This window comes from Ascaphus truei, chromosome 1 (genome assembly GCF_040206685.1).
Source record: "Ascaphus truei isolate aAscTru1 chromosome 1, aAscTru1.hap1, whole genome shotgun sequence".
Taxonomy (NCBI): Eukaryota; Metazoa; Chordata; class Amphibia; order Anura; family Ascaphidae; genus Ascaphus; species Ascaphus truei.
The window spans coordinates 457078505-457103224 of record NC_134483.1 but is presented as its reverse complement, the minus strand read 5'-3'; the positions used below and the strand labels follow the sequence as shown (position 1 = coordinate 457103224).

At 47.1% G+C, this 24720-nt stretch overlaps 1 protein-coding gene across 2 annotated transcripts in view; it reads right to left on the bottom strand.

Moving 5' to 3' along the window:
- The window catches only part of PKD2 (polycystin 2, transient receptor potential cation channel), an 81475-nt gene that overhangs the window by 54239 nt on the left and 2516 nt on the right, over positions 1-24720 (bottom strand). For both annotated transcript variants that reach the window (XM_075565531.1, XM_075565521.1), the window contains exons 2-3: positions 8439-8552; positions 775-908 (exon numbers count right to left, since the gene is read on the bottom strand). In XM_075565531.1, coding sequence (XP_075421646.1) covers positions 775-908; positions 8439-8552 — 248 coding nt within the window. The remainder of the gene's footprint in view (positions 1-774; positions 909-8438; positions 8553-24720) is intronic.

The following is a 24720-nucleotide window of genomic DNA, read 5'->3' as shown; positions in this document are numbered from 1 at the left end:
AGCCATCCTACGACGGGATCGGTGGAGGAGGGGTGCCTTCACATCACATCAGCTGCAAGAGGGAAGAGTTGATCTACTTCAAGATCATGTTAGGAAGCAAGAGCGCGGTTTGAATTTACTACCTATGGTTGCTATAGAAACAAAAAATGCTTGTTACATTATAATACATTAAGAATGTAATTCAGAGTGGTTTTTTTTTTAATGCTACAAGTATTTTCTCATAGTACAGAACTGATTTATTAAAAAAAAAAAAAAAAACCACACATGTAGGATATTGCTTGGTCTGCAGCTTTAAAGCTCAAAAACATTTTTAATTAATGCTTCCATGCCCAACACGACCTTCCATAAAGACTACAAGCAGAGATATGCTCTCATACTTGCCTTCCTTTTTTGTATTTTGCCTATCTACGTTTACATCCAGTTATGATATTTACACAGCAACTCATCTCTGATTGTGTTATCAGGTGCCTCCTTGTTGTGCTGCTAAAGCCATGAAAAGGTAGCAGCAACTCCACTGTGCTGTGGGTTAAATGCTCTTCCAACAACAATATACTACAGAAATTCACGACAATGTATGTATATATAGGTTGAACTTGATGGACATACGTCTTTTTTCAACCTCATCTACTATGTAACTACGTAACTCACGATGAAAATAGAAAAATAGGGACACAACTGTAAACATTTGCACAACTTTGAGACTTCAGTAGAACAGCAGAGGCCTGCACAGTGTAATAGTATAAGATAATGCGCCTATATTGGACAATACTGCACCTTCCAGAAATCGCCCATGGTCATCAAGGTTTTGAAATTGGTCCTTTCAGTCTTAGAGATAGGAGTGTCTATGAAGAGCTGAGACATAAACTTTGTATAGTAATACATGCTGGAAGACACCATCCCATAGGTTACTGCAATAACAAAAAAAACAGAGACATGACAAGCTATATCAGGACATGGCCTACAGTATACAGTATGTGAACAAAAAAGAAAGGACTGGTTTGGTCTGTGAACACAGATTTTAATTCCTTCTGTGCAGTTATCGCATTGTACACTTTACATGTATACAGTGCATGATGCCAGTGTTACTTACAGATACAATTCTAGGTATAATCCCAATTCTCAAGAGCAAACTGATTTAAAAAATCATCATCGCTGAACAGTGGAAAGAGAGGAAGTACAGTTGTTTCTCTATTTACAGGTAGGATTTCAGATTTTTGAAGTGTTTTATCTCTTCCTCCTTTAACTAAGTGTGGCACCATATAGTGGAGGAGGGAACTAGAGACTTGAAATTCGGGGGTTGAAGGGTGTGCAGTGCGACAGGAAGGATACACACACTGGGAAATACAGAAAGCAACAAAGAAAAAGGAGGACATTTGGGGCATATTTACTAAGTGGGGCTAAGCCATAAGGTACCTTACAGCACATTCAGGCAAATAAAGTCTGGTTTAGAAATATGGCTTTGCCCACTACATTTATTTAGCCCGATTGCCATTCATTTTTCTTTTTCGCCCTGGCCACATTTAATTATGAAATCCTTTAGTAGCTTTGAAGAAACATTAATGAAAATACTTTCAGAAAACTGCCGACCAGCAAAGTTTCTACAGTATGAACTGCTTTATAGTTTATCCCTGACCAGTGCAGCATTGTAGCTGCTGCAGTGTCCTTTCCAGGTCGTGTAGGTATGAGCGGTGTCTAGTCTCTAAGACAGTGGTCCGCAACTTTTTTTTTTCAGCACCCATGATTTTTAAATCTCAGGGAAGCCCTGCTCAGACCTCGCTCACTCTCACCTCAGTCACCCTCCCCCTCACATACACAAACCCACCCCCTTCCTACACACTCCACATTCACCCCCCCTATATATTCACCCTTTCACTCAGCACAATCTACATTCACCCCCTATATATTCACCCTTTCACTCAGCACAATCTACATTCACCCCCTATATATTCACCCTTTCACTCAGTACAATCTACATTCACCCCCTATATATTCACCCTTTCACTCAGCACAATCTACATTCACCCCCTATATATTCACCCTTTCACTCAGCACAATCTACATTCACCCCCCTATATATTCACTCAGCACAATCTACATTCACCCCCCTATATATTCACTCAGCACAATCTACATTCACCCCCCTATATATTCACTCAGCACAATCTACATTCACGCCCCTTTATATATACTCAGCACAATCTACATCCACCCCCTATATATTCACTCAGCACAATCTACATTCACCCCCCTATATATTCACTCAGCACAATCTACATTCACCCCCTATATATTCACTCAGCACAATCTACATTCACCCCCCTATATATTCACTCAGCACAATCTACATTCACCCCCCTATATATTCACTCAGCACAATCTACATTCACCCTCCTATATATTCAATCAGCACAATCTACATTCACCCCCCTATATATTCCCCCATCGCAATCTACATTCACCCCCCCTATATATTCACCCTTTCACTCAGCACAATCTACATTCACCCCCTATATATTCACTCAGCACAATCTACATTCACCCCCATATATATTCACTCAGCACAATCTACATTCACGCCCCTATATATTCACCCAGCACAATCTACATTCACCCACCTATATATTCACCCTTTCACTCAGCACAATCTACATTCACCCCCCAAATATTCACCCTTTCACTCAGCACAATCTACATTCACCCCCCCTATATATTCACCCTTTCACCCAGCACACTACATTCACCCCCCCCTTTCTCACATAGCACACTCGCCCCTTTCTCAATCACACACTACGTGATCACCCCACTTTCTCATATACTCCACGTACTCACCTTCCCCCCACCCCACACATACATAGACCACTCACTCCACTCCCACCAACATACACACACCACATCTACAGCACCACTTCTCACATACCACAATCACACATCACTCACACCCCCTTTCTTACTAAAACCGCACACCCACCTTCTCAGCACACAATGTTTCTCCCCCCCACCCCTCCCGGGGGGCTGCGGCACCCTTGGCCCAGGGACACGGCACCCTGGTTGAGAAACACTGCTCTATGAGGTATGAGATATGGATAGTAAGTTTCAGGGAGTGTGTTTTTGTGCAGTTTGGGGATACTGTAGTCATAGATCTTGACATATTAAGCATGTTACATACAAAGCAGCTTACATATCTGATAGCTTTCACATCGCTGCACGACAAATATTTGTTGTCACAGTAAGTAATCAGGACTGAACAATAAAACAAAAAAAAAAAGGACCATGAAAACAGGAAGCAATGGATATGACACTAATACATAGGTGTTGGCTGTAGATGTTTTGTATATATATGAAGTTTTTATGTTGCGTTTTAACAAAACAAACAAAAAAAAAAAAAGACAGGCAAGGTCAATGTAAAGTTTTTCTGCCTCTTTCTAAGGCCTTGGCCATGTTAACCGCTTGCTGGCGGAAGCGTGCTGAGGCGCGCTCCCGCTCAGCACTGAGCCCCTACAGCCGCAATTAGAGCGGCTTTAGTAGGGGCTCACCTGCGCTTCCGCGCGCTTGCGGAAGCGCAGGTCTTAGGGGAATTTAAAATTCCCCCGCTTGCCGGCACGACAGGCCGGTCACGTGAGCAGTTCGCCCAATGAGGGCGAACCAGCTCCGTGACGTCACTGGCCCGCCCCCGGCCAGTGACGCGCCCGCCCCCTGACGGCGTGTGCAGTAAACAACCGCAAGGCCAGGGAAAGCAACTGCTTTCCCTGAGCCTCAGCGCGCCTCAGCGAGCAAGCAGGGAGCATGGACTCAGCCTTAAGGTAACCGTGAAAGAGTGAAAAAGGTAAGAGTGAATCATTCTATTTTATAATTAAATATGCCTCAATGACTGCACCCTTTATGTGAAATAAGACAGTATGGCAATTTGAAGTATACTAGCTAACTAGCTACGACTTAAAATTCCTTTATTATGTAAATCTAACAGACAGCTAATATATTATACAATTATATACAACACCCCTCCCCCCCCCCTCTAACTTAAATCAATCGGAGAATGCTTTCACTTGCAGATTGGTAATGAGAGGTCACAATAAGTTACTCAGTTGAATGACCTGTTAATATTGGTAACTTTTAAAACACTAACAAGCTCTGCAGGGGAGCACAGCACAGGCCAGCACAGAGAGGGAAACAGCATTTTCCTTGTATGAGTATTATTTGTACAGGTGCAAGGACACACTTGTGCAAACAATTCCATCACTTGGAAACATTCTTGCCATTAAAATGTGAAGAATATTTTATCGCCACACAGCAGCACTCGCTAAAGCAGCACAAAGCATACTACTATAATATAGGCCAGCGGTGCGCAAACTGTGGGGCGCGACCCCCAGGGGGGGCGCGACACTGCCGACGGGGGGCGCGGGGTTTACAGAGGTCCCGCGCGCTTCCCGAAGGCACTTAAATTAAGTGCCGGGGGAGCTGCAGGGCCTCTGTAAACCTAACTTACCGTGGCTCCGGCGGCTTCCTCCCTGCGGCGCCATGGCAACGCGGCGTCAAAATGACGCTGCGAGGTCATGTGACGTCACGTTGCTATGGCAACGTGACGTCATTACGCCGGAGCGCGGGTAAGTCGGGGTTGGGGGGGGGCGCGGGAGTGAGGGGACAGCCGTCAGGGGGGCGCAGGGAAAAAAGTTTGCGCCCCCCTGATATAGGCACATGGGTATCTAGGCCACCTTAGAATTAAAATGCTGAAATCCCAGAGTGAGAATAGGGGTCTGACACTGAAATTAAATGTAAAAGCCTGTGTGCCCAAGAATGATCATACATGAATTGAAAGGACATGTAATGCTGCTGCCAGTAGCTTAAATATTTTTCTTAAACACCCCCATAAGCATAATTGCTGTGTTGAAGGAGAGAAACAGCGGAACATTTTAATGATTATTTTTATCCATCATTGCCAGCTCTTGCAATTAACTAAAATTAGTATTTTTTTGTATATATATATATATATATATATCTTTATTTATTTAGCACAGTGTACTCATCAATTTACAAAGACAATACAGTACAGGGAATTATAATAATACAATAAGCGCAGCAAAGTCATACAATAGGAAAGGAAATCCTTGCCCCGGGAAGCTTACAATCTTAGGCTGGGGCCATGGTACAGCAGACCGTGCAGACGCGAGCAAACAGACTGCCTTAAGGCAGTGTTCGCGTCCATGCGGCGTGTGGGCGTGGGAGGGGTTGTGCGTTGCGCAAGAAATAAGTTCAAATTGATTTCTTGGCATGACAGGCCGGTCACATGAGCGATTCGCGCCCAATGAGGGCGAACCAGCTCTGTGACATCACTGGCACGCCCCTAAACACGCCCACGGACGGCACGTGTACCATGGCCGAAAAACGCACCCACTTCAAGCGGGTGACGTCACGGCCAGCACGCCTCCGCATGGGCGAAGGCACCATGGCCCCAGCCTACGTGTTATGTTAGGTGACTAAGGCCCCGCTCCCTCAGTCAGCGCGCCCGCACTGCAGACAGGCGGCGCGCTGACAGGCACAGACCGCGATATGCGGTCTGTAGGGAGCCAGGTGCCGGAGCGGTGCGGGAGTGGAAGGGGGGGAGGGCGTGGTTTCAGCGGAGGGACCCGCTACTCCCCCCCCTCCCTCCACGGGCTCGGGCTCGGGCTCCCGGGCTGCAGGAGGGAGCTGCTGCGGGCTGCTGGAAGGTAAGCAGCTCCTGCTCCCTCCCCCTTCCCCCACAAATGCCCTCCTCACACACACACCACTCCCTACCTTGTGTAGGAAGCTGCCTGATAGCTCCCGCCCCCGCCACTGATAGGCTCATCAGCGCACCACGTGACGCGTCACCGCTCGGGATCACAATTTTCTTGCATCCCCTGGCGGCTGACGCGCCCGTAGTGAGCCGTGTAGCGAGGGGGGACTGGGACCGGCTCAGAAGGATTCCCCTGCTGGTGGGAAACGCTCACGCGACCGCCCGCGCCGCCGGGCGCAGCGGGTCCCAGCCCTTACAGAGACAGCAAGTGAGGTTAATAAGTGCAGTAGATGGCAGTGCTTGGTCATAATGGTTGGTACAGTAGGAGTCACTGTGGGGAGAGGGACAGTACAGTAGCTATGACTCCATTAAATTAAGCATTTAATTAACCTGAAGAAAAGTGCATCTTTATTTTAAGTATTTAACATGAATCATGCACATATTGGGCTGCACTGATTTATGTGACATAAATGACATTAAGTAAATTTTAGCTTAATTTATCCTGAATGGCTAATCAACTCGTTACTGGGACCCCTGCTTTTAATTTATTTATGACCTTGAGGGTGGTATAGCGAGCAAAATCATTGCTGATGACACTAAATTGTATAAGGTAGTAGAATCAGAGCAGGATGTAGTTTCTCTCCAGAAGGACTTGGAGAGACTGGAAACGTGGGCAGGCAAATGGCAGATGAGGTTTAATACAGATAAATGTAAGGTTATGCATTTGGGAAACAAGAATATACAGGCAATTTACAAATTAAATGGGGATAAATTAGGAGAATCCTTGATGGAGAAGGATTTACTATAGGAGTGCTTGTAGACAGCAGACTTAGCAATAGTGCTCAAAGTCATGCTGTAGCTGCAAAGGCAAATAAAATCTTATCTTGTATTAAATGGATAATGGATGGAAGGGAAGTAAACATAATTATGCCCCTCTATAAAGCATTAGTACGACCACACCTTGAATATGAAGTACAATTGTGGGCACCACTCCTTAGAAAAGACATTATGGAACTAGAATAAGTGCAGAGAAGAGCCACCAAATTAAATCAAGGGAATGATAATCTTATTTATGAGATGAGGCTAGCTAAATTAGATTTATTTACATTAGAAAAGAGGCATCTAAGAGGGGATATGATAACTATATACAAATATATTAAGGGGCAATACAGGAGCTTTCAAAAGAACTATTCATCCCAAGGACAGTACAAAGGACTCGGGGGCCATCCCTTAAGGTTGTAGGAAATGAGGTTTCATCAGCAACAAAGGAAAGGGATCTTTACAGTAAGGGCAATTATAATATGGAATTCATTACCCATGGAGACTGTGATGGCAGATACAATAGATTTGTTCAAAAAAGGTTGGACATCTTTTTAGAAAGGAAAGGTATACAGGGATATACCAAATAAGAAACATGGGAAGGATGTTGATCCAGGGATTAATCCGATTGCCAATATTTGGAGTCGGGAACAAATTTCTTTTTTTCCTTATGAGATATCCTTTGATAGATAATGTTTCAGAGGGTTTTTTGTTTGCCTTTCTCTGGATCAAACTACTGTAAAAAAAAATTACAAATAATTATATATATTATAGGATAAGTATCTGTCATCTAAATTTAGCATAGGTTGGACATATGTATTTTTCAACCTCATCTACAATGTAACTCTGTAACTCCTGCTCCTGTGTTTCTTGTTCACAAACATGTAAATAGATTGATGCCTCCTGGGAGCTCTGTGTGACTATATCCAGGGCTGTTTTAGTGCAGGAACGCCATTATTGTTTGTGATCAAGAAGAAACGCCAAATCGGGATTATAATAATACAAGCAGCTGGGATACTGAATGGGAGGTTGCTGTATGCTTGTTCGCCCACATTTCTTTATTTAACAATGGATGATTTCCTGTAGTTTATATGTAAATTGTGTTTTCTTTCTGCATGAGGCTCCAGCGCCTTTCTTTCCTAAATCACCCACTATATGCATCCTTAACCCTTCGGTGCCTGTAGCACATTGTGCAGCATTGCGTTACAGGCTCCGCTGGCACTGAAGAGCTGCTCCCCTAAATCTACATTTTTAAAGAGGCAATCAAAGCAGGTGATTTTTTTGTTGCAATTTATTCTTTTTTAGAATGTAGAATTGAAGCGGGGGGGGGGGGTCTTTGGAGCTTAAACCCATACATTTCAGCTCCAGAGACCCCCTAATTCAGGAGATACAGACCTCTGTAGGGGGTGCCGGTACCCGCCCGGCTAGCAGGGATCCCGTAATGGCAGCTTTTCAAAGCTCCGCATCCTGCGGGCCAATAGGAAGCCGTGACATCATCAGGTTCGCATTCTATTGGCCTGCGTGACGCGGGAGCTTTAAACTTACACCGTCCAATTTTCAGCTCCGGAGAGCCCCTGGCTCCCAAGATACTTACAGGAGAAGTATTCCTTCCTGGTTTTTAATGGGGATTTAAATGGACATCCAATAAGAAGCTCGACTGATGATGTTGCAGCTTCCTATTGGCCAAAGATTTGGCAGCCATTTTGTTTCCCCTGAGCAAAATTTAAAACCGGCATCTCGAATCTAGGGGGGTTGCCAGAGCTGAAAATAGTGGCGCTTAGTTCAGTAGGAAGAACATGCTAATTCAAAAAAACAAAGATAACGATGAAAATTTCTGTAAAAAATGTGATAGTGGAGGCAGAATACTCACAAATACATAAAATGATAAGAAACAGTGTATAGGTGACTAACTCTCGCAGGACACTTTTTAGGTATTTTTCTCTTGTGGTTATCTTGTCCTCTGTAAATCTGGTGCCCCAAAGACCTGCCAAAAAAAGACACAATATGAAAAAAAAAAAGATACAGTGAATTCTCCGGTGACCGCTACATTCTTTGCAAACATCTTTCACTATGACTTTTTTTTATTTAAATAAAAAGTTGTGCAGGGGTTTGCACATTTATTGTTTACTTGTTCAATTATATTTTCGCCCTTACAATTCTAACGGTGCTTGTACCCGAGTGCTGAAGAAATGTTGGAGTTTTTGGTGCTACATGTAGTGATGTTCCAGTCATAATAACTTGACAATAGACAAATCCTGTACAGTGTATAATTTTTCTTTTTTTCCCCAGCAGAACCTTTATATCAGGGGTTTGCATAGTTTTTAACCTGCGCCCCCCCCCCCCACCCCGCCCCGCCTGCTTACCTCCCGGCTCGCAAGACTGATGCTGGTTACCATCAGGTAGGAGAAGCTGCAGAGGCCTTGCGCGGTCACCCCGGCACTTACTTTTAATGCCTTGAGGGAGAGCGTGGGATCTCTGTAGCCGCCCCCTCCCCCCGTGGAAATTCTCCCGCCCCCCGCTTTGCGCACCCCTGCTTTAGATTGCCCAGGGTTTGTTATTTTTTCAATGATTTCAGTAATGTCAGTCCAAATGCTAAAACAATCCCTTTTGTTTGTAACTGAATAACGTAAAGTGAATATTCACGTACATAAATCCTTTATTCAATGTCACACTTAAACAATCTATATAATCACGGTGTTCCCCACCCTTAACACTAATATAACACCCAAGCATAGTATCTGTAAATGAATGATTAAGCAGTACGGAAGCACGAAAACAGTGATGCTATACATCTAGCCGCAAAAATATCCTCTCCTGAATTCATCATAGCATTCAAATGTTATAAAATGTAATCTTTTATTAATGCATATATTTAGTAAAACCAGGATTAACTAGATTTATGTATGGTCTTTGTAGGACCTTCCCATAGGCTCTGCGCCGAGTGGAAACCCCACCCAAGATTAAAAAAGGGGACCCCTCTTTACAAAACTACCCAGGATCTGAGAATACACCCCAATGTCAATGCCACCCCCATCCCAGTTGCTACCATAGAGATGAATAACCCACAAGAGAAAGAAAGACACCAGGGAAACCCTGGGGAATTTGCAGAGGGAATCACAGACCTCATATCTAGGCCTGGGACCCGCTGCGCTCGTTGGCGCGGGCGGCAATGTAGCGAGTTCCCCACCAGCAGGGGAATCCTCGCGAGTCGGTCCCGGTCCCCACTGGCTGCACAGCTGATCACACGCTGTGGCGCGTCAGCCGCTAGGAGACACCACAGAATGGTGTTTCCTAGCTTCGACGCGTCACGTGGTGTGGCTGTGAGCCAATGGGGAGGGGAGGCTGCGGGAGGAGGAGAGGCTTCGGGGAGCGGGGAGGAGTGTGGAGTGAAAGCAGGTGAGTGCCTGTCTGTATATGTGTGTGCCTGAGTGCCTGTGTGTGTGTGTATGTGTGTGCCTGAGTGCCTGTCTGTGTGTGTGTGTGTGTGTATGAGTGTGTGTATGTGTGTGCCTGTCTGTGTGCGTGCCTGTCTCTGTCTGTGTGTGTGTGTATGAGTGAGTGAGTGCCTGCCTGTGTGTGTGTGTGTGTGTGTGTGTGTGTGTGTGTGTGTGTGTGTGTGTGTGTGTGTGTGTGTGTATGTATGAGTGCCTGCGTGTGTGTGTTTTTTTTACTTACCTGCAGCCCGTGGAGGGAGGGGGGGGGAAGAGTAGCGGGTCCCTCCGCTCAAGCCACGCCCCCCCTCCCTGTCAATCCTCCCAGTCAATCCTCCAAGTCAATCCTCCCAGTCAATCCTCCCAGTCAATCCTCCCAGTCAATCCTCCCACCTCCCGCTCCGGCCCCTCACGTCATGGCCGCGCCCCCTCACGTCATGGCCACGCCCCCCCGACCCGTTTGGCCACGCCCCCCCTGCTCCGAGAAAAGCATCCTGTAGACCGCAGATCGCGGTACAGCGAGTTGCACGCGCCGCCGGCAAGCAAGCCAGCCGTGCGGACGCGTGCAACGGGACCTTAGCCTAATGGCCGAAGCCTTTACTTTTCATGGGGGGGGGGAATCCCTCCATCAGCATCTACCGAAATATCGGAAGGTTACAAAGAGCTGCCTCTCACCTCCCTTTACATTATGTAGCACTCAAGGGGTTAAAGAAAAGTACTATGATATTGAAACCGCTTCCCGCTCACTAACATGGACATATATTATCGCTGTGTAGCTGCCATAACAGTCTCCAAATGAGGGGGTGAATTTCAACCAAGTGAATTTCTTTGAGAGCAAATTTCTTGTGCCCTCTACTCTTTTGCGATTACACGTCCAGTATGTTAATGAAATGTATAACGTTAGTGTTGTTTGATTACTGAACTGTATTAAATCACTGGTTTTATCTGCATAGAAAGGTAAATCGCATGCAGAAGCGAATGGGCTCTGGCAGCATTGACACATATACGGACTAAAATGCTTTCTGTTACATAACTCGAGGAGCTAGCTGTGCAGTGTGACGTTGCTCAGTGTTCCACATTCACCACTGTTACCTGGTGGGATAACAGAAATAAACTGTGCGCTACTATCTATCTCCTTATAATTGAATACAGTGCAGTGACTAAACCATATATATGTAACGGGTATTCCACCCCACCCAATCTCATATATAGTGTGGGTGAGTAGAACATGTAGTGTTACCGGTGTGGTGCGTATACCTGCAGGCTCACAGGAGGTCTGAGCCTCCGCTAATGAGAGCCTGGGATGAATCCTCTGGAACGTTTCTTGGTTCAGCGCCTCCACCTATGTAGGATTCTAGGGAAGTGTAGAATGACCCTACATAGGAACCCAATCAGAAACCACACACACAGTGATTTATATTATAACTAATGACTTTACTACTGAACATATAAGACATTACACAACATCATAACCTTATGCAATACTGGAGCACCTTCTGCCCAATGTCTGGTGTTCCCACCCAGTGTCCTGTAACCCCCACCCAATGTCCCGTACTCCTACGGAGATCGTGGGTGACTGCGCAGTCACTAAAACCTCTAGGCCTGTTGGTGCACTTATATATTGGGATACCTTCCGAGCACTCCGATGCTCGGGACCGCAACTCTCTTCTCAAAGGGTCAGACGTCCATCTGATCCTTTCCAGGTACTCTGCCGGTGGACCCCAACGAGGGTCCCACCGCTCCACGGGAACTGCAACCGATCACGGCAACACCAACCGCATGGGAACAGCAACCGCCGCTATCCCTTCCTATCACTAACTACTCCTAGAGTGACAGCAACACTATCAGGACAGGAACCCTAACCTAGGGCCTGTCCCTGATGAACCGCAACCTGGGATGGCTTGGGGAGAACTCCTAGGGCCTGTGGAACATAACCTGCCCCCCCCCTTCCCCTAGCTACCCAGTCCTATCTGTAACTGGCTACTAGCTATTAACTAGCTACTCCTAAAGCACCTGCAGCTGACACACCGCTCACACTGTCAGCCTGCAGGGATCCACACACGCTTCACACACACTGCACGCACTGCGCCCAGCACATGCAGCGACAACACACACAGACAGCTGCAATCACACACAGCCACCTGGATCCCGCAGCAAATCCACTGCATGCACACTGTGCCTCTTTGCCAGTGCCCACAGCCCTCCCCGCTGTGGCACTGCCAAACCTGCACCTTCCACACCTAAGGGTCACCTCCCTAGCTATGGCCGTCCCTCTTCAGTTACCCCCTGCCCTTCCCGGGAATTGGGGCCTGCCTGGGGATCTAGGGAGAACCCTTACCTGGTACAGGAGCCACGCGCTCCCTGCACCCTTCCTACTCCTACCTTCTCCTCTGCCTGACTGACGTGACTCATGCAAAGCCCGGGAAATGTATCTCTTTTCCCGGGCTGAGCTTCCTCCAGCCCTATTGGCCACTATCAGGCACCTGGTGCCTGTCTCCCTATGCCTCCTGGGAATTGTAGTTCCCAGGGGGCTGCTACACCATTGGGACCGCGTGCGCGCTTCTCCTGCGCCTGCGCGAACTACCAATGGCCGCCTCACTGTTTCCTGCTCTGTTTCTGCCCTCGCGCGACTCTTCCCTGCCTCTCGCAGCCTGCATGCGCGAGATAACTGGGCCGCCGGGGACTCACTGCGCATGCGCGACTTGAAGCGCAATGGCGGCGCCCTGCTCTGCGGCCGCCGGGACCTTAGAGACGCGATCGCGGCCTTAGCAACGGCCCGATCGCGTCCCCGGCAACCGGCCGCAGGCAGAAGCCGCGCTGCTCCCTGCTCCAGCCCCCACCCTTGGAAGCAGCCGTCGGGGTTTTCAGTACCCGCGATCGAGCTGCGCCAGGGAAGGGGGGTCTCCAGGGAGAAAAAGGTGACCTGGCTACACTCTCCCCCTGGTGAAACACCCAACGCCCTCGCTTGGGGAACGACATCACCTGGTACAATTTTACACAGTGAAAAATGGCATGGCATAACCCGTACTCTTAACAGATCGGCTGCAACATCCTCAAAACATGGCACATTTTCACACAATGAAAAATTACATGGCATATCACACCCACTATTACCCGAGGCCAGCTGAGTATCAGCTGCTTGCTGAGACCATTTGTGGGGTGCCCCTAACTGATCAGATGGGGGTACCTCACTTTTGCGTCCGTGAGCCTCCCCGGAGTGAATCTCGCGGAAAGCACACCCTGGAGTAACAGTCACTGGTTCAGTGCTACTTCCTCCCCCTGGTGGAAAGAATAGCACAGTGTCCTTCACACCAACCTTTACTTGATCATCCATGGCCTGGAAGCAGCAGGCCAGGCGGCCAGGACCTTTCCCGCGGTCCACTACTTGACGAATGGGCTGCTTCTTCTTGGGCGCAAAGGAGGCAACTTCTACTAGCTCCTTTGCCACATAGTCCTTGTCCCTACATACGTGCTCAGCTTCCACTGAGAAGCGAGAATTGGACACTGTCTCTTTAATCAAAGTCTCTGCTTCACCTGACAGGGGGTAAAGAGTAGACACCTTACCCCTGCGGTGATTCTCGGTGGCCAACAGGTCCTCGGGGACGCTGTCAGTTCCCACCTCGGCTGTCTCGGGACCTGCCCCCTGTACTTCTGGGGCAGTCCACTTGCTGTCCTTAAACTCGGAAGCGTTGGATCCCAGTCCTGGGACCATTTGGGTTGGAGCGCACGGGCTCTCACTCAGATCAGGAACCGTAACTCTGGCCTGTTGCACGGCCACCTCCATCGGAGCCTGTGGGGAGCAAGGGGGTTCCTTACCACTCTGCTGGCTGACGATGGGCTTCCCTTCTTCCGGAAGGATCGACGGTAGACACTGGTCCACTCTCATCTCTGGACAGCTACCTTCTGATGAGGACACCTCCACCAGGACGCGATGCAGAGGGGAGCCCTTTGCCCGGGCGACCAGACTTAAGGAGCCATCGTGCTCCGCGGTCACCTGGAGGCTCACCCCCGACACCCCTGGGGCAGTCGACTCACCCTGGTCATCTGTAAGTACTGGTCCCATGCCTAGGACCGATGGTACCTCTGTAGTAGGTCGGACTGACCATTGTAGGGCACACGGGCCCTCCAAAACCTCCGCTCTTGAGGTAGGTATATTAGCAGCATTGACCGGCTCAGTAGAGGGGTTCATCGCATCTTCCTCGGTGGGTTCTGTAGGCCGCAGCATCATGGGCTGCAGGAACTGTGCTCCGCAGCAAACACTCTTGGGTCCCCAAGTCAATTGTCCACCTGGGAAGTCACACTGAGTACAAACACATTGTATGCACACCTCTTTGTCCACCCTTACCACCTGCTTGTCTATTGGTGGCCCACAGGGGTTAAAGTCCATACCACCAGACAAATTTAAGTCCTTTTGCAAACATGGGCACAAAAGAAAAGACAAGCTCCCTCCTTTTCTACGCCATGCTCCATACAGCTGCGGGTGTGTTTCTCTGCATCCCGTACTTTCCTTAGGAGGAACAGAAATTGCTGATAGCTGTTCACTGTGCTCACTCACATGGCGGGGGCGGGGCTCTGGTTTTCCCGCCAACCCCGGACAGATTTCTGCAACCTTTTTCTGAGCAGCCTGGCAGTCAGAAGCACATGTGCCATTTTGAGTGGGCGGGAGCCGCCATTTTAGCTGTGACTCACTGTTAGTATTCCCTGCTGCAGGAGCCTCCATTTTGACTACAGTCCTGTTAACTACACTGCAGCTTTTTGCATAGATCATGAGACAGTCCCTTGCGGAGGACTCTGGTAGGGTTAAATACATGGGGAACAGTCTCTAGGCATATGTCACGCGTGGTGAACAGGAGATAGGTAATCCCCCGGCCGTCAGTATCCAGCTTATAGTCTGTCACCCGGGCAGTGGCCAATTCCGGGCAAGTTCTTACTTGTGCGTGCATTGTGGACAAGGCCGTATCATGGGATACTCCGGCCACTACAAACACGCGCCTTGGGGATAATTGCCGCGCTAAGGCCCAGTCATCGACGTCTTGCTGTGACGGCACCGACATGATGAAAAATATGAATCGGACAATTTAGAAAAGAAAAAAAAATGGAACAGGGCACCCCAGGTCTATCTCAGCAGCGCCTCCAAATGTAACGGGTATTCCACCCCACCCAATCTCATATATAGTGTGGGTGAGTAGAACATGTAGTGTTACCGGTGTGGTGCGTATACCTGCAGGCTCACAGGAGGTCTGAGCCTCCGCTAATGAGAGCCTGGGATGAATCCTCTGGAACGTTTCTTGGTTCAGCGCCTCCACCTATGTAGGATTCTAGGGAAGTGTAGAATGACCCTACATAGGAACCCAATCAGAAACCACACACACAGTGATTTATATTATAACTAATGACTTTACTACTGAACATATAAGACATTACACAACATCATAACCTTATGCAATACTGGAGCACCTTCTGCCCAATGTCTGGTGTTCCCACCCAGTGTCCTGTAACCCCCACCCAATGTCCCGTACTCCTACGGAGATCGTGGGTGACTGCGCAGTCACTAAAACCTCTAGGCCTGTTGGTGCACTTATATATTGGGATACCTTCCGAGCACTCCGATGCTCGGGACCGCAACTCTCTTCTCAAAGGGTCAGACGTCCATCTGATCCTTTCCAGGTACTCTGCCGGTGGACCCCAACGAGGATCCCACCGCTCCACGGGAACTGCAACCGATCACGGCAACACCAACCGCATGGGAACAGCAACCGCCGCTATCCCTTCCTATCACTAACTACTCCTAGAGTGACAGCAACACTATCAGGACAGGAACCCTAACCTAGGGCCTGTCCCTGATGAACCGCAACCTGGGATGGCTTGGGGAGAACTCCTAGGGCCTGTGGAACATAACCTGCCCCCCCCTTCCCCTAGCTACCCAGTCCTATCTGTAACTGGCTACTAGCTATTAACTAGCTACTCCTAAAGCACCTGCAGCTGACACACCGCTCACACTGTCAGCCTGCAGGGATCCACACACGCTTCACACACACTGCACGCACTGCGCCCAGCACATGCAGCGACAACACACACAGACAGCTGCAATCACACACAGCCACCTGGATCCCGCAGCAAATCCACTGCATGCACACTGTGCCTCTTTGCCAGTGCCCACAGCCCTCCCCGCTGTGGCACTGCCAAACCTGCACCTTCCACACCTAAGGGTCACCTCCCTAGCTATGGCCGTCCCTCTTCAGTTACCCCCTGCCCTTCCCGGGAATTGGGGCCTGCCTGGGGATCTAGGGAGAACCCTTACCTGGTACAGGAGCCACGCGCTCCCTGCACCCTTCCAACTCCTACCTTCTCCTCTGCCTGACTGACGTGACTCATGCAAAGCCCGGGAAATGTATCTCTTTTCCCGGGCTGAGCTTCCTCCAGCCCTATTGGCCACTATCAGGCACCTGGTGCCTGTCTCCCTATGCCTCCTGGGAATTGTAGTTCCCAGGGGGCTGCTACACCATTGGGACCGCGTGCGCGCTTCTCCTGCGCCTGCGCGAACTACCAATGGCCGCCTCACTGTTTCCTGCTCTGTTTCTGCCCTCGCGCGACTCTTCCCTGCCTCTCGCAGCCTCCCTGCGCATGCGCGAGATAACTGGGCCGCCGGGGACTCACTGCGCATGCGCGACTTGAAGCGCAATGGCGGCGCCCTGCTCTGCGGCCGCCGGGACCTTAGAGACGCGATCGCGGCCTTAGCAACGGCCCGATCGCGTCCCCGGCAACCGGCCGCAGGCAGGAGAAGCCGCGCTGCTCCCTGCTCCAGCCCCCACCCTTGGAAGCAGCCGTCGGGGTTTTCAGTACCCGCGATCGAGCTGCGCCAGGGAAGGGGGGTCTCCAGGGAGAAAAAGGTGACCTGGCTACATATAAATAAAGTAAACCACAATACCACAGTGAATAAGTGATTAAATAATTAAATTATAACATAACCGTGTGGTTGATAAGGGCGTCTGCTGCTATAAACATTAGGGGTGGCTCAGCACCCCACACACTCTAAGAAATGGAAACAAAAAGAAAACAGCGCACAACGCCAAATAGTGAAGTAAGTAATAGAATGTATTACAATGTTAAAGGGGTAATAAATCTGCGTACATCAGATAGAAGTAACATGTGCATTTAGTGCATATCACACTGGTTACCACTCTGTAGCTGTAAAACAGGACGGTCTGGCACTCAGGAATTTATGATGTCTATTTTAATATACTAATAATGTGTTTCTTTTTATTCCAGCATGGTTTTATGTTCATGTTAGGTTTTGATTATATGCTAGTGTTTTTTTTTTATATATATGTGATTGTTCATTTGTTAATAAAGTTGTTGTTTTAAAAGTAGAAATAAATCTTCCCTAATACTTTGACCATAGCTCAGATGATTGGTCTAACTCTAATTGTTTGACCAATGAGACATCTCTGAGAGGTATTTAAGACCTCTGGGTAATGGCCAAATTATTCCCTGAAGAAGTAGTTAGATCTACGAAACATGTTGGATGTATCTATGCCATAATTTTGCCTATATTCATCCTTTGGATTTGTATCACTATCAGCTTATATTGGCTGCCACCGTGCTAACTGAGCGATTTCTGCGCCGGTAAGAGACTGTAAGGGACTCTCCTTCTTCCTCCCTATTGATTCCTCCATTGCCACGAGAACTGTGACGTCACTCCGCTATACCACGTGACGGAGCGGCATCGTGGCACGCTGTGTAAGCCCCTGCAGTTGCGGAAGTGTTTGCAGAGCAATTCCAACAGCTCTGGACTGCCCTAAGATCATAGCAGCTGGGAAAAGCAGCAAATCTACACAGGAGAGACGGGGGACTGTAGGGGAATTCCCCTGGAGGCAGTACAGTATATCGCCGGTTGAGGAGCGGTCCCACTAAGTGTCTGAATCTGCAGTATTACCAGGCTGCTTGAAAGGAATCCCCTTGTGAGCAGCGTCCTGCTGTGTGAGGAGTGCATGAAGGATCCCATGCCCCAGAACCATCATAGAGGCTCCTGCAGAGACAGCTGAGTGCCAGACCGTCCTGTTTTACAGCTACAGAGTGGTAACCAGTGTGATATGCACTAAATGCACATGTTACTTCTATCTGATGTACGCAGATTTATTACCCCTTTAACATTGTAATACATTCTATTACTTACTTCACTATTTGGCGTTGTGCGCTGTTTTCTTTTTGTTTCCATACCTGGTGGGATGCCACCTTTTATTTGGCTGTGTGCTGCTCTACTGAAGCTGGCTGGAATGTCCCCTCAAATCACAGAACCATCCCCTAATCTCCGCAATGCCCACCTATATCCTCCAGGAAAACCTTATTTGCAACGACAATGTGCGATTACCACGAATGAATGTGCAGTATGGAACCGGTGACTGAGATCATCAGCAACTGCAATGTTTTATGCAGACTTCATTTTATTATTTTCTGAAGTCCAGCAACATACTTTCTGTTACTGTAAGACAGGAGTGGCCCTCCAGTGCTCATGGACACAAAAAGGTCAGGTTTTAATGATATCCCTGCTTCAGCAAAGGTGGCTTAATGGGTTGACAGCCACCTGTGCTGAAGCAGGGATATCCTTAATAGCTGACCAGTTAGGGGCCCTCGAGGACAGGACTTCCCAACATGGGGCTGGTTTTGTGTCAGTTTTGTAGCCGGAAGACACTAGTCACTAGCTCCCATGTTAAATGATCCTGCAGTGCTTAAGAAACGTAGCTGTACATAGAAACGGAATGTATGCCAAGACCCAACCGTGAGCTCACTACTCACCAAGAAGAAATGCAGGAGGGAAAAATGTGGCTGGCTGAAAGCTCTGACATGTATTAAATAATTGATGCAAGGGTACAATGGAAAATTGCAACATGCCTCTCCCCATCATTATTCTTAAAAGGTGCAAAGAAAGATTTTTGGGTAGTCAATCCTGGAATTGTCAATTAACATTCAGTCTTAACGCACTGAATCTGTCAAGCCTTAATGTGGGAATTGTTGATGCAACTCTGAAAGCTTTTTTATAAAGCTTTAAATAAGGCGTCTTTCTATCTTCTTTTTATCTTCTTTGCCACAATTTCAAATCTTTGATCGGGGTCTTTTACAAAAGTTTGCTGGCCTCTGCGGGAGTCATTATTGTATTTAAAACTTCATTTGTGTGCAGGGGAAAATTTGTGCACTGAAGCATTTTTCCAGTTGCTGAGTGTTTCAGGATATGGGTCATCAAATCCGCCCTGTACAAAGCAGTCTCTCAGGCACAGATCCACAAAGGTCTGTTCCTGAATTAACAAGGTGCTAAGTTAATGCCTCGTTAAGTGTTTATGCGGATCTTCAAAGCTCAGGAATGTTAGGTTAAGGCCGAGTCCATAGAAGGACAGGCCGCGCTGAGCCTTGCGGACGCTCCGCGCTGAGCCCCTGCATCCTCAATGAGGATGCCTTGAGAGGGGGCTCACGCGAGCGTCCACAGGCGTGCTGAGGCGCTGGATTTTTCAGCCGACAGCCAAGCTGTTTTTCAGAGCGCTGTCGGCTGAAACCATCCAATCAGCGTGGAGCAGCGTCAACGTCACGGCGCCGTGACGTTGACGTCGGTGCGTCGCGGGCGATTGGCCTAGCGACGTCACTGCCCCGCCTCCCTCAGTCTCCCCCGCCTCCGATCGCGCCCGCTGGCTCGCCTGCATGGGCATGAAATCGCGCAGATTTCAGCAGGCGAGCCTCAGCGTCAGCGCGCCTCGGCTCTGCTCAACCCTCTATGGCCCCTGCCTAAGTCATCTTTTCAGCCGGAAAGGGCATTGCTTGGTATTAATTCTTCATTGTCCTGTGGACAAAAATATGACTTAGTTAGACATATGATATATAAAATATATATATGTATTTATAGCATGTATATATGTTTGGCCGGTAACGGGCCAGTTGCCCGTAACAATGCACATCCACAACGGTCTGTTCAAGTTAATGCAGGGATTTACCCTGACGCTAGTTAGGTCATAGCTAAGCTTGGCGTTACTTCCAGACCCAGAACTATGGGTTGTGCAGGAGAGAGAGAGGAGAGGCTATTTTTGTAAAGTGACTGTGTGACTGGTACCTCCCCAAACACTCCTTGTGAACAAAACACACCTGAGATACCTGGCAAATATGCTAATTGGGGTATTCAAATGGTTTAGATTAGCATATTTCCACACCACTGTCTCTCAACACCATGGTATTTGAAGCTAAAGCAAGGTAGTGCTAACCTAACATGGTGTTAAGCCTATGCAAAGGCGTTATACAATGGCGGTTGGTTTTACATATAATTAGCATTGTGGATATGCATTAACCTCAGGAAAAATAACGTCCGTTACTGGTTTTGATAACAGCTTGCTGCAGGGTATGAGCCCAATATAACCCACATGCCAGCACTCGGACAATAAGAGGAGGCTGGAAAGATGTCGGCTCCATAACACTACTATACCGATCACTAAGTACATCAAAAGACAATAGATTCCAGCACTTTGAATTAATACAAAATAAAGAATAGACTAATTTAGAATGCAAAAACAATTTTTAAAAAAATACAATAGAAGCTTAAATCACAGACGTCAGATTACATACCCATATTTTGTAGGATGCATAGTTTCAGGCCATGATGGCCCTTTTTCAATCCATGGTCTCCCATGTTTTTAATTTTGCACTACCTCAATAACATGTGGAACATATTCCCTTTTGATACAGTTGGTCATTTCTACATAAAGAGGCAGAATTGATGACACTTACCCACTTTTAAGGTAAATTAGTAAAATGATTGGTTATCGCTAGGTAAGATCGCCCTTTTTTGGCTCCCACAGGCAATATTACTCAAGACCAACTTAACTCTTTAGATCATACTTACACACAGCAACAATAAAATAATTATTGAAACAAACTGCAATATGGAAAAGGAAGAGATGTATGTATTGATCCAAACGTTTCTACGTACAGTGCTTTATGATACAAGCAACTGCGGCATGGAGTTCATTCTAACATATAGAATGGTTATTACATAGTTACATAGTAGATGAGGTTGAAAAAAGACGTACGTCCATCAAGTTCAACCTATGCTAAATTTAGACAACAGATACTTTATTCTATATCTATACCTAATTATTGATCCAGAGGAAGGCAAACAAAAAACCCCAGATATCCAATGATATCTCATAAGGGGAAAATAAATTCCTTCCTGACTCCAAGAATTGGCAATCGGATTAATCCCTGGATCAACATCCTTCCCATGTATACTTATTTGGTATATCCCTGTATACCTTTCCTTTCTAAAAAGATTCTTATAATCATGTCGTGGTAACCAGACATAGGCCACAGTTGTGATAAATACCAGATGTATTCACTCTCATTTCTAAAGTACGAAGACAGAGATCATGCAGAATTGCAGAGAAACAGAAGGTTCAAACGCCCAGTTTCTAATCCAAATCTCTACTCCATCTTCATGTTGTGTAAATATTTCACCAAAACAGACATTGATCAAAATGATACCTTGGTGACCGGATAAACAAAGCAAGTAGAGCAAACTGTGCCTTAGAAAGAATGTCATGTACCAATAATAGATGGAAAGTACTCAGCAAGTTAATATGTTTGAGTAATACATACAGTAAGTTATTCGTTTAGTGATGTAATGTATCTATACAACCCCAATTATCGCCTGCTATCCCGAGGCATATCTGGTACATAAAGATGTTCACTAAAAAGCAAGAACTATTTGTTCTTCACAAATTAGAAGCCGTTTTGCACCAAATTTATTGACTGGAGTGTTCGGGAAACAGGTCGCCTTAGCAGAATGCTGTATCCTGCCTAAAGATATGAATTAGTATGTGGACCAGATTGATATAAAAATACACCTCCCATAACTATCATGTCTGAGGAAGGAGCCACGATCTGAGCTCTGAAGCCCAACGTTCTATTTAGGCCACATTTTTCTGTTGTTTTTCTTTTTTCATTCTGATCATATACTGTAGTGAAAGTCTCCAGTAGTTTTCTGTTGATGTAAATCAGTTTTTAAAGACTTTTTTCAGATGTTAAAGATGCTCAAGATGCTACACTGCCGAGGGCTCACCCGCTACTGCAACTACTTTCATATATGGAGCGTAGGGAGACTGCCCATTTAAAATCAACTTTCCCCATCTGAAAAAGGTACACTTTGAGATAATATATACTTGGGGAATATATACAGCACTATGGTTAATATGACCCCAGGTGACGTCTCAAGTACCATTTCCAAGGGTGTTTGATTTTCCTCAAGGACACTAAAGATATGAAGGAGCATGTTCAGTTAAATGTAAATTCATTTTTAATGGTCTGTTTAATTTCCAAACGTGTTTTAGTGTTAAATGTAAGCGTGATAAATGCCTATACAACTTAAGCGTATATACCCTTAGTTCCAATCTTTTTTTTTTCCTCGCTGGTTGTCAGAGTAGAATCCTTAGAAATCTTCAGGGAGTTCTTAGTGAGACATCTAACTAATTCATTTAAAAATACAAAGTATTTCACTAGTGGTAAAAAAAAACTAAAAAAAACTATGTAAACTAGTGCACTTCAACTCCTTGTTCAAAGGCCAGGTTAGGAAAAAAATTTAAGTAGAAAGGCCAGAAGTGTACATATACATGTATAGGACTTCAAAAGTACATATATATACACACACGCACACATTTTGTAAGCATTTTATAACATCTCTACGGTATAATTGAAACTCACTTTAAAACAAAAGAGTAAAAACTTGCACTGAGCTGCTTGAGCAACTGAAAAGAAATGAGATGGGACACAGTCCAAGGGCCAAACCAAGGCACATGGATTCAGCATCCATTCCCGTTTGCATGCCTGACCGAGGAACCTGATGGTTCTGTCACAGACGCTCTAACAGCTGGTGCCCTTGTACGTTCAGAGGGGTGATAGAGAGGCTGATGTCGTCACCATCATTGTATTGCACTTATATACAGTGGTTATGCTCAGTCATAGACGACTCCTCACCGTCACGAGTGGGTAATGCTAATGCCAATTATTGACTATGGAGACATAGTATATCGCTCAGCACCTCAAACCCACCTTAGCAAACTTGACACCCTCTACAATTCAATTTGTTGTTTTGTTCTCCAATGCAACTATAGCACACATCACTGCGAAATGCTCAAAGAACTAGGTTGGTCATCACTCGAGTCTAGGCGCAAAGTTCACCTTTCCTGTCTTGCCTTCAAATTCTTTATGGGCAAGCTACCCAGCTACCTGAACAAGCTCCTCACCCACACAAGCAGCACCTATCACCTGAGATCAGACTCCAAAAGACTGTTCATGGTCCCAAGGCTCAACAAAGTATCCGGCCGTTCCTCCTTCTCTTACCGTGCACCCCAAAACTGGAACAACCTACCAGAGACTCTTACATCCACCACCAGTCTAAGGGCTTGGTCCCGCTGCGTCCGGTGGTGCGTGCGGCCGCGTGCGCGTGCGCCACCAGCCCCTTACCTGCAATCCATTGGTCCCCGCTGCCTCCTCCCTCCGTGGCTCACTATGTGCTGTGACGCGTCTGCTGGCCAGCGCTACCAGAAGAAGGTGTTCTGGAGCGTTGACGCGTCACGTGGTGCGCGTATGAGCCAATGAGGTGAGCAGGGGAGCAGGGAAGGAGCTCGTAGGGAGGCGGCTTTTTGACTCTCTGCAGTGTAAGCAGATGCACGGGGGAACCCCTGGCAATGAGGAGAGGAGGAGGAGGGGAGGAGGAGGGGAGGCTTCGGGGAGCAGGGAGGAGGAGGGGAGCGGGACACATGTATTTACACTGTCCTCACACTCATTTACATGCAGGGCCTGGGGGACGGGGCCACGCTTCAGGGCAAACTGAGGGGGGAGAGGGGGGCGGTGGACGGGACGGGACTTTACAGCACCCGATTAAACTGGAGATATGTCACTCCAGCACACGGACACACGTCATGGCCGCGCCCCCCCTTGTCATGGCCCCGCCCACCCAACCCGTTTGGTCACGCCCCCCACCCCCCGCGCCGAAAAAAGTTTCCTGCAGACCGCAGATCGCGGTGCAGTGAGTTGCACGCGCCGCCGGCAAGCAAGCCAGCCGTGCGGACGCGTGCAACGGGGCCTTAGCCTTAGTTCTTTTAAATCTAAGGCTGTCACACATTTTAATCTGGTCTGTAACTGTTTCATTCGCCCATAATATAAATGATCTTTAACTGTGCATGCAATGTGTTGTATATAATGTATACGCTGCTCATTATGTAACTGTATTTGTAACCATGTATTATTTGTCTTAATTCTGTGCCCTGGACATACTTGAAAACGAGAGGTAACTCTCAATATATTACTTCCTGGTAAAATATTTTATAAATAAATAAATAAATACCGGTAATCAGGACCCCATTTGCACAGCCCTCCCTCTGCCCTGCCAGTTAGCACAGTCCTCATCCTCACTGTCATTCTTTAAATTAAGTCACTCACTATAATCCATTCATCATCACTGTAGCTATGTCCATAGAACGTAAAATCCTTATCTATTAGTTACACTGTAAAATGCAGCAAAGATAAAGTGGTTTTAAAATCCCGTGTTCCATGAAGCATTATATATTGGATTTAAAGTCAAAGCCCTCGCCCGTGTTATTTATTGCCTACCATTTGTAATGTGAATTTTGACGGGTATAATTATATTTAATAGCTTTCCAAATGTGGGAACTGAAGCCAAACTCCAAA